Source organism: Danaus plexippus, chromosome 15 (assembly GCF_018135715.1).
Source record: "Danaus plexippus chromosome 15, MEX_DaPlex, whole genome shotgun sequence".
In the NCBI taxonomy this organism is placed as follows: domain Eukaryota; kingdom Metazoa; phylum Arthropoda; class Insecta; order Lepidoptera; family Nymphalidae; genus Danaus; species Danaus plexippus.
The window spans coordinates 5313346-5328613 of NC_083547.1; the positions used below are offsets into that span (position 1 = coordinate 5313346).

Consider the following 15268-nt stretch of genomic DNA (forward strand, 5'->3'; position numbering starts at 1 on the left):
ATATCCAATGAAATCACATAACTTATCTGTACTTTAAATTTAAAATATTAGGTAGGCACAAATGTGAACGCAAATGAAGTAAATCTTGTAGGTTGTTTTGCTAACATCCACTCAGACTTACCTAGCAATCAAAATTAAGGAACGCTGTTCAGGTATAAGGTGTAAAATAAATAAGTTATTTATTTATTAAGAAATATATCATTTGATATAATATAGTTAAGTATGCATTATACATATTAGTGCTTAGTACGAGGGACAAAATCAATGTCAAGCATTTCAATTCACGAACGTTTACAATAAATACCTAAATAAAACACTGACAATGCCAAGATATTTATAAGGTACTAAAATAAAACGTATTTCAGAAATATTCAGTCCGACTTCATTACGGTACGGCGGTGTCCATTATTTTTGTTTTAATTAGGCAAATTAAATGATAGCGCAGGGCGCGGCGGCATGTTGATGCCGGGGCGGGTTTACCGAGCTCGTCTTCCATTGGCAAGTCGACGGCCGCCCTCCGCCCCTCACGCTGCCCGCGCTCCGCAACCCGAGATACCTCGCCGCAGACCACACTAGCTCAGTCGAGACACATCCCGCGTTGTGTATATAACGTATAGCCAGTAGTGTTGTGACTGCGAGTGTATGTGAAATGCTCGGACGGTGTTTGTAACATGGTGAATTACGTCAATCCGCTCGCCATGTACCAGGGCAAGGGCGGACAGTACGGCGCGGGGGGTTGGTACGGATGGCAGCATCAGAACTTTGAGGAACAGCAGTGGTGTGCGTGGAATGGAGCGCCGACGGCTGGCGAATGGCCATCGGATCCTCATCACTTTAAGCGCGAGCCGGGCGAGAGAGATGTCGGGGAAATGCCGTCTCCAGCGCGAGGTGACCTGGCTAGCCCAGGAGAAGGGTCTCCAGGCTCCAGGTCAGCGCAGCCGCCGGTGCCGCCGCGCTCGCCATATGAATGGATGAAGAAACCCAGCTACCAGTCACAGCCAAATCCAGGTTTTTATTTACAACTACCTTCTATTTTACTTAGAAATGTAATTATTTGACATAACTCCGTACTCCGTTCACTGATAAGTTGACTTAAGATAGTAACAACAGTGTTAGTTACTCTATAGTTCTATGTCTTATATCCTTTGATATTAAATTGTTATGTGTAAATATATAAAATGCCATATAAAGTAATGCTACATACACTGTTTGTTGGTTTAAATATCTCTTAATTTTTGATTGAGTTTTCTTTATAACTATTGAAATTTGTATTAAATGTTGTTAACAACTTTAACCAAAGCCTTCCGTGTAACATCTAGTTGATGTAACATGTACATATAACATTATAAACGTGGAGATAAACTATGTTGCTCTCCGTAGAACATCATATAGTTTGAATTCCGTTGTTAACTCAATGAATGCGTCGGGAGTATGAATGTAATTTTAATTGTGCATATTTAATACTCAATTATTTCTTATATTCATGTGCAATCTACTGTCTATATTTTATAATATAACGAACGAGAGTTTTTATGTGAACACAAGTAAATCTCTTCAAATCATTAGTCTAAGTTCCATCCTCCGTATAAGAAATCACTTGAAAAAAAAACTTCAACTATTGTAAGATAGCTAATAAGTAAGAATATTCTAGAACCGTGATGATATTATAATTATACCTAAAATGTTTAATTTTTATTCCATTAAAAATAGTATGAACATGTTTCAATTACACTAACAAAAAAAAAAAAAAACCAAAAGAATGCTTACATATGCAGGTATTTTTGTTATTAAAATATAATGTCTCCAAATTAGTATACACTAAGAAGCTTTTTATATACACATGTTCTTAAGGAATCACAAAGCTCTAATCTACTTATATGTACAGTTATATATATCCTTAATGCCATAGGTACATGAAATCTTACTAACACTTAATAAAAACTATATTAAACTGCAAATATTTATGTTATACACATATAGAGAATGATCCAAAACTGGTAATATAATTGGTTGTAGGCGGTATTTTGTCTAAATAGCTTTTTTAAATTCACAATATGATCCATGAATATTTTAACAAAATCGAAGCGGACCGTCTTGAGGAAGGTCAATTGATTGTGCGGTGCCAATTGTGATTTTTCGGTCTTTGTCTAGACAGATATTAAGATATTGTTGATTTACATGCAATTTACATGTATATAATTCGGAGTTGATTTAAGTAACAAGTCTTGGGAAAATTGGTGTAAATAAAACTAATATTTTCGTATTTACTACGAGTTTCTGATTGTTTTAACTTCGTACTTCCGACGTTTCGGTTACTTTGCAGCAACTGTGATCATGGGCAGACGAGACGAAAAAAAAAACATACAAAAACGAGTAGTTAATCCCAAAAATATTAGTTTTGCTTAAATGAATACACGCCAAAGTCTTAGATCTTTTTAACTTCAGTATAATATTTACAAAAGTAAATAAAAATTGTTTACTCTATTCAAATTCTAGTTATGCACTATGTGTTGAAATTAACTAATACCATTGACACCTAAGTGGTAAAAAAAAAGTCATTAATATCACAAGTAGGAGTTTGTAAATCTTTCATTTTGCGGGACTATTACTGAATCCTAGAAAAAAACTCGATATGAAAATATCAAACCGTCTTGGATAAGACATACTTCTTTTTGCGTTTATACCGTAAAAATTCTAAGCGCAGTCATTAAAAAAAAAATTAATAACCCGAAACTATGAATGGGTGTCTGTGATGTATTCTTACATACATAGATAAAGACAAAAAACCACTTAAAAAATAATAATATTATTGTGAACATTAAAAAAGCAAGAAAAATTTATGGTTTTGCGTATTTAATTTTTGTTGTACACGGAAGAAGTCGTGGGTCAGAACAAGTTCCTTATAACGTTATATTATACGTATGTAAGTACCTGTGTGCAATTAATATTGAAATATTTTCATGCAATTAATTTTGTAGAGTATTTAAAAGACAAGACAATAATTTTTGAGAAGTTATTATAAATCATTCTGATATCAAAAATATTATTAAATAATTGATTAGAAATAAATAAAGCCTAAAACACATTATACACAAGACACATTAGTATAGGAACATAGTTATGAGGAAAATAAGGCTGTGAATATAACTACTTCAACGATGTATACAAACTGCTGTATGGGATTTTATTTTACAATTACATAGTACATGAACTCCAAGCTTTATGTCACAGTTTTGACTGATAAGTTTGATTGCTTTTTGTTTCATATCATAATAATTAAACAATTTTAAGTTTGGAAGTTCTGAGGCTACCGCTTACCTCTAACTCACTACTGCTTGTACTTTCTGTTACGAGTAGTATTAAGAATAGATTTCAACATTTTCTTTGTTATTTTTATCATTGTTAATACTAAAATTTTATTAATGTATATTCTATATTAATGGTTAGGTTTGCATCAAGTGTGTTACATCGATTCGTCGCGCATGCAGATTGCAATAATTTATTACATCAACAAAAATAAATTGACGCGAATTATTTCGTGTTTTATATATATAATTGTCTTATTGAAGGTAAAAATAAATCGCTCGCTAATTAACGATTTGGTATTAGTTAATTCTGTTGAATATATTCCATATCCGCCTTCGTTCTTCAGTGTTTTGATTATAAATTGTGTCTAAAAATATATTTAAGGATCATTATTTTAGTTGTCTATCTATCTAGACGGGTTTTCGTGAGATTATTAATTAATTTTCACGCAGATATTCATACCTATACGGTGACAGTAGGTTCTAGCTTTAATATTATTATATTCTCGGTATAAACGAAGATCATGGAAACGTAATGGGCAATTAATTTATTATAAAAAATATTTATAATATAAATCAATTTTAAAACAATTATTCATCAACACTGAATACACTATGGTTATATTTAAATAACGAATATAGCTAATTCAAATTTATGAAAAAGTTCTCTGTAAAATGTATTACTTGTTGAACAGTTTCTCTTGTTTATGTTTTAATTCCATCAAAATTATGTAAAACCTCTTTTGAGTTATACATTGAATATAATTCAATAGAAAAAATGGCGGTTAGTTTTTTTTTTTTGCTTTTGTTGATATAGTAACAATAAAAACAAGTAAAAACTGAATTCAGTTTAAAAAATTACTTCTATTACTGGAAGCTGAAGAATTTTCTCATATAAGTTTTGAACAGATTGTCATTCTCATTTTTAAAGACTTCGTTTAGTTGAAACAAAATTTTGCATAAATTATGGTTGAGGCTAAAGTATATCGAAACCAAATATAATTATTTAAAATGGTTTTTTAGATGAAAATTCAATCAAATCACGAACTTTCAATATTGGTTATCCATTAAAAATCTCATTACCGTTAACGTGTTCTCGCTTGTTTTTAGCTGGTTATACTATACTTCCTTATTCGAAATATTTCAACACAGTTCTAATTATTTATATTTTCTAATAAAGTATTTCGGAAAAGTCTCATATTTTCGCCAAGAGCAAAATTTATTTCACCTTAAGAATGCTGAGTGGCAAAGTAGTGTGATAATAATATAACACAAAAAAAATATTATTAAAAAATAGTATTAAAGTAAGGTTTCGGATACTACGTGTTTATTTTTATTTTTTAACTACATATTCCTAACTATCGGTTCCTTTATAGCAACAGTGATCACGGGCAGACGAGATGAAAGGAGACTGTCTGTATATAGTAGGTATATAGTTATAAAATAATAAAAAAAGTTGTAGTGCCTTTCCGGAAACCTCAGTTTTATTTACAATATAACATGAGAAATTCTTAACTATCGTTTTAGAATAGTAGGTATGTTATTAATTTTAGCAATGTAATTGCATACCCTTATGCATTAACACAAAGTAAGTACCAATTACGAAATAGCGTTGCCTTCATTTTAACATTCCTCTGTAGTTCTTCACACAAAGGCAAGCCTTTTAACGACAGTTTTAAATTTAAAATTAAATTCAAATTAACTTAAAATCCAGCAGTTCTTTTAAGATTTCTCCTTTTATTAATTATTTGAGTTTTTTTTTTATTTATGTACTTACCTAGCACGTAATACCTAACTAGAATACATATAGGTACCTGTCACGTTTGAATTTGTAACTTACTTAGACTGTTAATACGTTTCAAAAAGAATGAAGCTAAAAGTTAATTACATTTTGAATGAGAATTCAATATTAACAGTAACGGATCTCTTATTTATCCTCATTTAATTCTTAAATGTAGATTTTAAAACTGAACTTTTAACTTTTACGCCGGTAGATGAAGTCCATCAAAAACATTTGTATGAGTCGGTAGAATAATCATAATTGAAGTCAATAACATCTGATCTTATTATTCAATAATTATTAAGTATTTCACATATAACAATATTTGTAATAAAAACTAAAAATGTACTCTATCGAATTGATATTATGATGATAATAAAGTTTCTTTGTAAATTAATATACTATTTAAAATGATTGTTTAAGTGTGGCCCCAATTATAATGTTACAATATCCAAAAATCAGATTTACTAGATTCCATTGTTTCGTCTTATTTTTAAAATAGCAACATTAAATTAGATAAGAAAAACTAGCGTTTATTGTATGGTTGAAGTTATTTTTTATACAGTACAGTTGCGTGTATATAGTATAGGAAAAGTGTGCTTTTTTTCATTAGGTACTTTTGTATTTACTTATTAAAGCTTTTCATATAAAACAAAACATTTTTAAGTTTTTACATAAAGTGGTAATATCGTACATTGTCTTTTTTTTAAATAGCTGACTTCGAAAGGAAGGAAATTCTCTATTTCAATAAAGTTTGTATTGACAGGTTATTATTAGTTTGTATTGACATTAAAGTTTATATACAGGAATAGTGCTCTCAAAAATATTACTTTGATGAATGCTATAGGTACGCTTAAACATAAGCTTTTTGACAAACCCAAAGTCATTGTATCACGTCACAATTTTAATAGCTCTGAAATACCACAATAGTTTTACGCTCTGAATTTCAATGCAATGGTTATGAGTACTAGATTACTTATTTTTTTTAAAGGTAATAACATTCTTTTATTCAGGATACTATGAAGATAGTATTTAGTTTCATAAACTAATTATTTAAATAATGGATATAATATATAAACATTTAAAATATCAATTCAAGAATAAAATAATTTTAATACCAATAGATTATTTAGCCTCTATATGTCGGTATTAAATTTACATAATGCATCGAAATACACACACAAAAGGAAGTATGTAATAATATGATGTTGATTAAGTCATTAAAGTCTTTGAAGTTACTAAAATAATATATTATAAGGTGTATAAAATTTCATATAACAGCTATATAGATTGTACCTCTGTGTGAATTAACATGGAGAGTTTTATTTTAAAAACATATATTACAATATATTTTTCAAATAAAATATCAAGTTCTCCTACGTCTGGTGCCAAAACCAGAATCTGCCAAAGTTCCTCAATATCTAAATATCTTTGTCTATATATCACTAATATATTTTATTAAGATATTTTATAAATTTGACATGCATTTATTAGAATAATTGCCCAAAGACACAACAACTTTATAATAATAACAGCCAAACCGGTATGAAACCTGATTTTTGTTTTTATGACTCAATAAAATTAATTTCAATTTGAATCGTATAAACAATAACAGATACCTATTTACCTACTGGTCATAGAAAATAGGTTGGTTTTACAGTAATTTCATATGTTATAACATTTTTTTTTCCGTTTTTATGGTATATTTATTAAGCCTCGCCTATTGTTAAGCGATTAAAAAAAAAACGTGAACATTATAGACGAAATATTCAAATGTGTTTACCTAAACGTGAAGAGATCTGAGATTGTATCTTCAATAAAATATCTGTTTTATGCTGTCGTTAATGTAATATAAAGTCGGTTTTTTATGTTAATAATTTTTATAAAAGCGGTAATATGATTTATCTTATTATAGCTTATGAACAGCTTCATGTATTATTACCGACAAAACTATTATTATGCGGCGAAATTATCATTTGGCATAACATTACTTGATGTTATTTTGCGCTTACTGGAACGTTCTGTTTTAACGGGAGCCGAGGGAGCGAGTGCATTGTGAGAGCAATTAATCCCGGATTCCCGGGACCAGAAAGCGGGGCTGCTCCCGGCGACAATCACAGACAACGGCGCCCACGGGACCGAGCAACTTAAATCTTTGCCAACTTCGCGCTCACTTCATTGTAATTGTACTTAGCTATTGTCTTTATTTGCTGCAGTCTTAGAAGTTTGTCGTAATTTCAAAAATTTAAAGCAGAGTGTCAAATTAAAATAAAATATATATTTTTTTGTAAACTCGAAATATTAAAAAAAATTGTGATATTTTCAGACCTCCTTTTTATTTTTACTCAATGTCAGAAGTGAATAATTTAAATGCATTTAAACACACATTGTGTTCTGTGCACTATTTAAGTAAATGTTTTTATCTATTTTGATAATAACTATCTACTTGTATATTATCTCCTCATCAATATACACAAGTACGTTGAAATGCATAATTTTACTTTGAATAATGGTATCACGCCAGCACACGTTCCATTACATCGGTATAAAAATACATTCCTACCCATATCTGCGTACACAAAGACTAACCTTCAAACAAATATACATGTTTCGTTTTGTTTGCACAATCGTAGGAGCGTTATGGAAATAATTCTTTATTTATTGTCATTCATTCACCAATCCCATCAGTAGACCTCTGTCCGGGATATCGAATTGACGGGGGTCCGACCAGATACAGCAGAATCGACGCCTTCTTTGTAAACAGACCATTATAACTTTACGCATTAAGCTAAACTGGAAAGCTCGTTGAAGGCTTTCTTTTGTGTGGAAGTATCAGCATTGTGGGGAGTCTTATGGATCGAAATACATCAGCAGCAAACAGTAGGAGGTGTTTTTTTTAGATAAAAGTGTTATTGTTTAAGTTTGTATGTAACTAATCGAGTATTTAACGCCTGTTTTGTCTCGTGCCACAACTGGCACCGACCTGTCAACTGCCATCAATCTTTCGCTGACTAATTATTTGCTTTTGCTCTGTCACGTGAAACTTAGCCGTGTTTTGAGGTTTGACGTCTATATGAATAAAATATACATGATATAAGTGATGATCGATCTTAATGGTTTGAGGCTTTTGACGTCAAGTCTTAGCAAAAATATTTAATTTCAGTACAAACTACAGTTTCTAACGTGAACTGCATCGGAGAGGTTATGTCATCTTAAAGCCGAATAAAATAGGTGATTATATTCTTTGCTTCCCCTTCGGATTGGATAGAAGTCCTAAACAGACGTAAATGGGTACGTAAAGTTGGTGGAGCGTCGCTTTACGACCCGCCCTACGACCGAGTTATAAGGTACGGCCCTTCGGCATTGAGGATATTATCAGCAACATACGTCTAAAAAATTAATATCACGTATTTGAAGTAAAGCAAAACCAGCAATCATCTTATAGCTCCTGTCAAAATAGAATCAGTATCACTTGAAAGTACAAGTTGTCTTGAGGTTATCGGTGTATTAGTTGATAGCCGCTCCCTCGTCTATCAAAAACACATTACAATCGTTTACAAGAAGGTAACTGGTGATAGTCCGATAGGCCGTGCTGTTTGATAAACACGTTCAAAGGCACCGCTATCGCGAGCTTGTCGCGCATTAATATAAGCGGGATTTCGGCGGTCCGACAAAGCACCTAGCATAACATTACATTACATTCAGATTAATTGTTTTCTCTTCATAAATCGCTCTAACATCGTGTTCGACATGCAATCATATTAGCTGATATGAAGTTTCACTACACGAGTAATCCGGACTGATAATTGTATTAGCTGTCTTCATTATTTACCGATATTGGACTTTATTCCGTGTTAGTGACATTTTCGACTGTATCAAGTTATCGCAAATAATTCCGTATCTAATGACGTATAGATTTATAATATGAGCACAATAGTTTGTATATATATATATATATATATATAGATTTTTTTGTTAGCTGGTTCGAATAAATTTAGAATATAATGCTGTTACGAAGACCGTACCGAGCCGGTTTATCTGGCAGTGTATTTGTCTTTGATAGCAGCTGACTAAAAGTGCTATCCGCCCTCGGCCGCCGTGCCCGCCCGCGCTGTTTGTCTTCCACAAACAACTAACTTTTTTCCTAAAACCCACCACGATAACAGTCTACACGACGTTTCGCTATTTAGTTTATTAGTTAGCGAGTGGCCATCATAAGTCATAAATTAGCGTATTATATTCATCGTAATATATTTTAAAGTTTAATATGTCCTGTAATAAAGGAACACTTAAATATGTGGTTGCAACTCAATAAGACGGCGAATTTCAATCTCTTTTTTCTGTTCAAAAACTTGTTGTTATTATAATATCGCAATCGTAAAATTATTTCTTTACTGCAACTCGCTTATTTTGATAGTTATATTATAGTTACAATAAGATAAATAAGTGTTGCGAAACTCTAAATCAGCTACAAATTGCGCAATAGCGATCGACTGAGGCTGAGAAAACTTAAGTTATACAAATAAAATTGTTGTTATCTGTGCTATATTACAAAAGAATACCGCATGTGTGAGGGCAGACGATACAAGATGCCCTGCCGGCCACTGTTTGTCTTGTAAATTAACGACTCCTATCAAACACCGCATCGCCTATAGATAGAGCATATTTGTTTACCTGACTAGTTCCCTTTTGTTTGCCCCTTTAACAGGAAATTTATTTAAGTTATAATTTTCTGTCATTCGAGCACTCCAAAGAGTTTATCTTACATCTATATACATAATATTGTTACAGATTTTCGAACTCGTGTAAGAAAACATGTCACAGTGTTGACTTTTGACCCAGCACGATAGCGTTTTTGTGTTCCTTTGCATAGCATTTGGTAAAATTATAGTATATTCGCCTCTTTGAATTCTTTTGGATACAGAAGATTAACTTTTATATACTGTTGTAAATATTAATGCGGTCGTATAAAATTGCTTTATTTGTAAGATGTATTTTTATTACGCTGCTGTATTAGACGTTGTTATGTAAAAAAGAAAACCAAGAAATATCTCTAACCCACTGACATAAAAATATATCTAATATAGATTATATCAATGAATTTCGTCCATTTTTCGTTTAATATGGTTAATAAAATTACTAGACTCATTTTCTCTCATGTGACAAACATAATTTATGAAGTCCCTAATACCGAGATAAGGTATATTTACACAATGTGTATACAAGCAGACATCTCAGCTCTGTCTTAGTGTTGTGTCAACAGATCTACGTATCTTGGTAATTTTACTCGTTGAGAAATCTACACAACAGATAAAAAAAAAATGTAAATAGAAATTACCATTTTCGACAGAATTGTTAAAATATCCCGAGTGTTTGATATAATCACTACAAACATCATAAAGTGATGGATTATAAAGCAAATTGAGCACTCAAAGATACATAACACATTCGATATTGAAGTCATGATATAAAAAATATTATGGTATTACTTACAATGTAAAATTTTGCAGAATTACCAAGTCTTATCTTTCCACCGGAAACCGCTATCGGAAAAGATTTTTCTGTATGCTTTTGTCTCATTTAAAAACCTTATAAAATAACACTTGTAAATCACAACACTAAAGTATTATTAGTCATCCAAAAAGCATTACAATCTTACCGAAAACTGATTTTCAGGGTGATGGATTGCACGTTACGCTATTTGCATTAATAAAAAGTATAGGCATACTAACATATATGATAGAGTAGTTCTACCATAGTATAACTGAAACGTTTAACAAAATGATAGAACGTATCTGCTGGTATGTACTGTCCCGTACTGTGTGGTCTCTCAGATAATCTCATAGCTAAGCCTTCATGTGCGGCGTCTGTGTTCCCCGCCGCCTGGATTAACGTTATCGAGCCAGAGAGGTCCTGGCTTATGTAAACACTTCAACCTCTTTATAATATACATAGACACTATTTTAAAAATGAATTCACATATTTTTTTATATCTTCTCTTTATACAGAACTTTCATAGAGTTTTATAATTATTGAAAATTTCTATTGCTGCAGGGAAAACACGCACGAAAGATAAATATCGGGTAGTGTATACTGACCACCAACGATTGGAGCTGGAGAAAGAATTCCATTATAGTCGATACATCACCATCAGACGGAAAGCCGAGCTCGCTGTTAGCTTGGGACTCTCCGAAAGACAGGTATATCGAATTGGATACTTATTATACATACTTATATTTGATAATTATTTATTGAATTAATAATCAGTGTCTGAATATACGTTAAATACAATTAGTACAAAAAGTATTAAAGTTTAAGCGTCAAGGTTAGACATTAAATATTCATTTTAACTTCAGGTAAAAATATGGTTTCAAAATCGACGCGCCAAAGAAAGGAAACAGGTAAAGAAACGCGAAGAAGTGGTGATGAAAGAAAAGGGTGATCATGCATCCCTTCAGCACGCGCAGCTTCATCACGCGACAATGCTGCACCACCAACACATGATGAACGGTATGATGCATCATCATCACTACCATCAAGGCGTTTTGCAAGGCGTGCCAGAGCCATTAGCCCCAGGGGTGGCACCAGTTCCTCTCCTGTGACCCGAACAAGACTTCTGTGCTCCTATATATAGTGACAACCCAGTGATTTAGACTTCTTACCTATGGTAAAGGCTTATGCAATTTCTATTATAGACTTGTGATATATGTGCAATATTCTTACGAGAATATTTGGTGCAGTTTTGGTACCTTTATAGTGTAATAGTTAACATCGGAACTCCTATAGGAGAACACTTCAGGGTCTAGGCTTTTTTCATTGACGTCTTTCTATATTATTTGAAGATGTTATGTTCTTGCTTAATGACAAAAGTCTCGACCCGGGAGTCGTGAACGCACTTCATCGCCTTCTTTAGTGCTATTACTTAAGTTTTAGGTGCCTCTAAGCGGTCATGCCTTACGGCCCATCTGGCCTTACATCGCTGAATACTGTAGTTACAATTTTAATTTAAACTTTGTCGTTTGTAAATATAGATTACTATATTTTTATATTATTATAATTATGAAACATTTTAAATTTGATTGTTTTTAATATTTCTTTTGATATTTCTCGACGCTCCGATAAACTTTGATGAGATTATTTTAAATCTGATTTTATGTAACTATACAGTATCTTTATACGTTTTCTATTTATTTGCTTAATTTCGGTCGTTTATTAATGATCGGCAAATTATAATAGAATATTCATGAAATTATTAATCGGTTAAGAATCTCATTTAAAATGTGTACAATCATAGAGCGTGACCATTTTTATGGCGGATTTATTGCATCGGTAGCGACGAGAAATAATATTATTTTTTACTATGAATGAGATTATTTCTAGTTTTAATGTTCTGTAAATAAAATTTGTAGATTAAAATAGACATAAAGTTATCTCAGTTTTAACGACTATTACACAGAATTGATCACTGAACACCTAATTATTATGACTACGAATTTCCGCAATTTAATTACGTTTCTTACATTCATTATGCTTTTGATTACTTTGTTGAAATAATGTAACGGTATATTATTTATTGAACAATATATGTAATAACAGAATTATTGTTTGTCGTTTTGTTTTGTGATGCGAACGTGCGATTATGGTGCTAACTGATTTGTGACTGAATCATTTTATTTTACATTAAATATTGATGGAATTTCAAGGGGATCTAATGATATTGTGCTTGTAATATATGAATGTTGTTTTAAGGATTGTTTGTGGACACCGTGTTATTAGTATTGTACGCACTATCACGAAACACATTTGATAAACTCAATAAATTCATGTTAATCTATGTTGGATTTTTATTTAATTTTTTTGCCAACCTCTCCCCTATTTATAAATTTTTTGACGACGACTTTTTATTCTTACCTCGATATAAAACCATTCTTTTACCTCGATATAAAACAAATTTCAAATACATTCGCTCAAAACTAGATTAATTAATGATAATTTGAAAAGATATTGATTTAATGTTCCGTTTAATTTATATTAATATATTTCCCAATATCTTAACCTGAAAGGTTAACTTAAAGAAAAATTTAAGACCTTTATTGATGTTACGAAGTAATTAATATAAGATTCGTATGTGGATGAAACATCAAAATAGCCTCATACTTGGACTTATGTGTAGCCATTTGTAGACTAAAAACTAAGTAAGTGGAGAATATACTTGAGTTTCTACGGTTGTAACTGTTTAGTCACACGAATACCTTCATCAATAATATATCTTTACATCCCAATTTTCACTATCTTGTTGAAAATTTCCTTCCCATTAATTTGAAAGTGTAAGTCTTCATGAATAATTAACTAATTCTTTCTGAATTATTCTGAGCATTCATGAGCTTGGCATCCCTAAACTGAGTACAAAGTAAAATCCAAGAAATACATTTAGTGTCTGTGTTTTAATTAAAATGACGTATTATGTAATAGAATGATGTGATTTGCGAACAAGGATATAATTTTTATTATAATACCGGCTTTTCAGGTAAATGACAGTTTGTCTAAAAATCCCTTTGATTCCCCGAACAAATAAGTGAATTATTTAAGATTGATCACATTCTTAGTATACGAAGACTGAATTGACAGCTGACATTGTAATAGGTACTATAGCAACAACTTTGTTTTATAACTAGCAATACCCAGCAACTTTGTCCCAGAGACATAAGATTATTTTTGTTTTTTTATATATGTTTGAATTTTATGTTTATCTATGGGAACTGAAATTAGATATAGTCCTGATATTCACAGTATCGCTACGAATGTGATTGTGAATAGAATAGACTGGATTAATATAATATCATGTTAGTAAGTACTGTCCAGTACCAAATATTTTCTTCAGAAAAACTCCATTCAATTTAATATTGAGATATTTATTCTTCTGGCTACTACTGAGATAGTGTGATCACCACCTACGACTTCATTTCCATCGTTCAACGGGTGGAATGTCAGTCGAGCACTATCCAGACGAAGTTTTTAAAAAAAATGTTCCCTTATATCTATAGTTAAATACAAAACCTATCGTATTATGCCTATTATCATTATTGTTTCGTATAACAATAAATTCTTAACATCCGAAGTTTCTAAATTTTAATTTAATAAAGACTAATAAAAAGTTTATACGTAGATGTAATAAACTCAAAGAAAATTAATGTAGTATTTTCAGAGACTAATGTCAACAAAGGAATATATTATGTTTCTCTTGTTCCAAAGGGATTTTATAATCAACATATACATATGTATCCTTTTAATAAAAAGTCTCGATTTTTATAGATGCATTATAATTATAATTTAAAAAAAAATATTCAAGCATAAACAATTTTTTCTCAACTTATGGTGTCAGCTGTTTCAGCTTCAGTACTTCTTTCACTTGTAGGTTAAAAATAAGTCAATTTTATAAACATTACGAGTTTTATCTGACTTATTATTAAAATGTCAAAATGGACTAAGCATTATCGTTGAAACGGTATCTTTTATAAAATTCTAGTTAATACAAATATTAGTTTCGGTTTTTAAAGCTATTTCTTTGGCACATATGTAATACCGAATTTTTGTATATATCATATACATCAAAGGCGTAAATTTATTTTGTACTGAGTATGTTTTGACGCAATTTTTTTTCTAAGTTAGTTACAAATTACCAATTGTAGTACTAATTTAGCGTCAAATTTAACATTACATTTAATTATTTTGCGGTTCAAATGTAAAAAAAATTAAACAGTAAGCTATAAACACCAAGACTTTTAAATTTTTTGTGGATACTCTTATATTTATGTGTATAATACTGCGCACATAGCTGGAAAACTAAACTAGTTCTCACTAGTCTAAAATAATTATCTCTAATCTAAAATAATCAATATTTTCAGTTTGTGTCAGCCCTCAATCAATAGGAAGTAAGGCGCTAACGGCCAAGCAATACCGCTAAATGTTGTGTAAACCGATACTTATTGAAGGCATTTTTAAAGATCTTCAAAGTACGTGCCGCCTAAACAATTGTAGCGTCCCGAATCAAAAAAATATAAAGCTTGCGCATTCAGAAATTGCGCTACTAATTAAAAATAATTATTTATTACAATTATAAATAACTCACACTCCATTAAATGATGATATACCGAAAGAAAACGAAAATGGAACGGACGAATAA

At 31.1% G+C, this 15268-nt stretch overlaps 1 protein-coding gene across 1 annotated transcript; it reads left to right on the forward strand.

The window, feature by feature from the left end:
• Positions 1-554: 554 nt before the first annotated feature.
• On the forward strand, positions 555-12919 carry LOC116766569 (homeobox protein CDX-1). The gene is made up of 3 exons (XM_061522952.1): positions 555-1008; positions 11140-11285; positions 11442-12919. The coding sequence occupies exons 1-3, from the start codon at positions 672-674 to the stop codon at positions 11685-11687; spliced, it is 729 nt and encodes a 242-aa protein (XP_061378936.1). The 5' UTR covers positions 555-671; the 3' UTR covers positions 11688-12919.
• Positions 12920-15268: the final 2349 nt, after the last annotated feature.

Bases quoted from the DNA above. Each gene is read 5' to 3' on its own strand.
- LOC116766569 (XM_061522952.1), top strand. From the start codon at position 672: ATGGTGAATTACGTCAATCCGCTCGCCATGTACCAGGGCAAGGGCGGA. The intron at 1,009-11,139 runs GTTTTTATTTAC...CTATTGCTGCAG, and splicing joins CCAGTCACAGCCAAATCCAG to GGAAAACACGCACGAAAGAT. The intron at 11,286-11,441 runs GTATATCGAATT...TTTTAACTTCAG, and splicing joins TGGGACTCTCCGAAAGACAG to GTAAAAATATGGTTTCAAAA.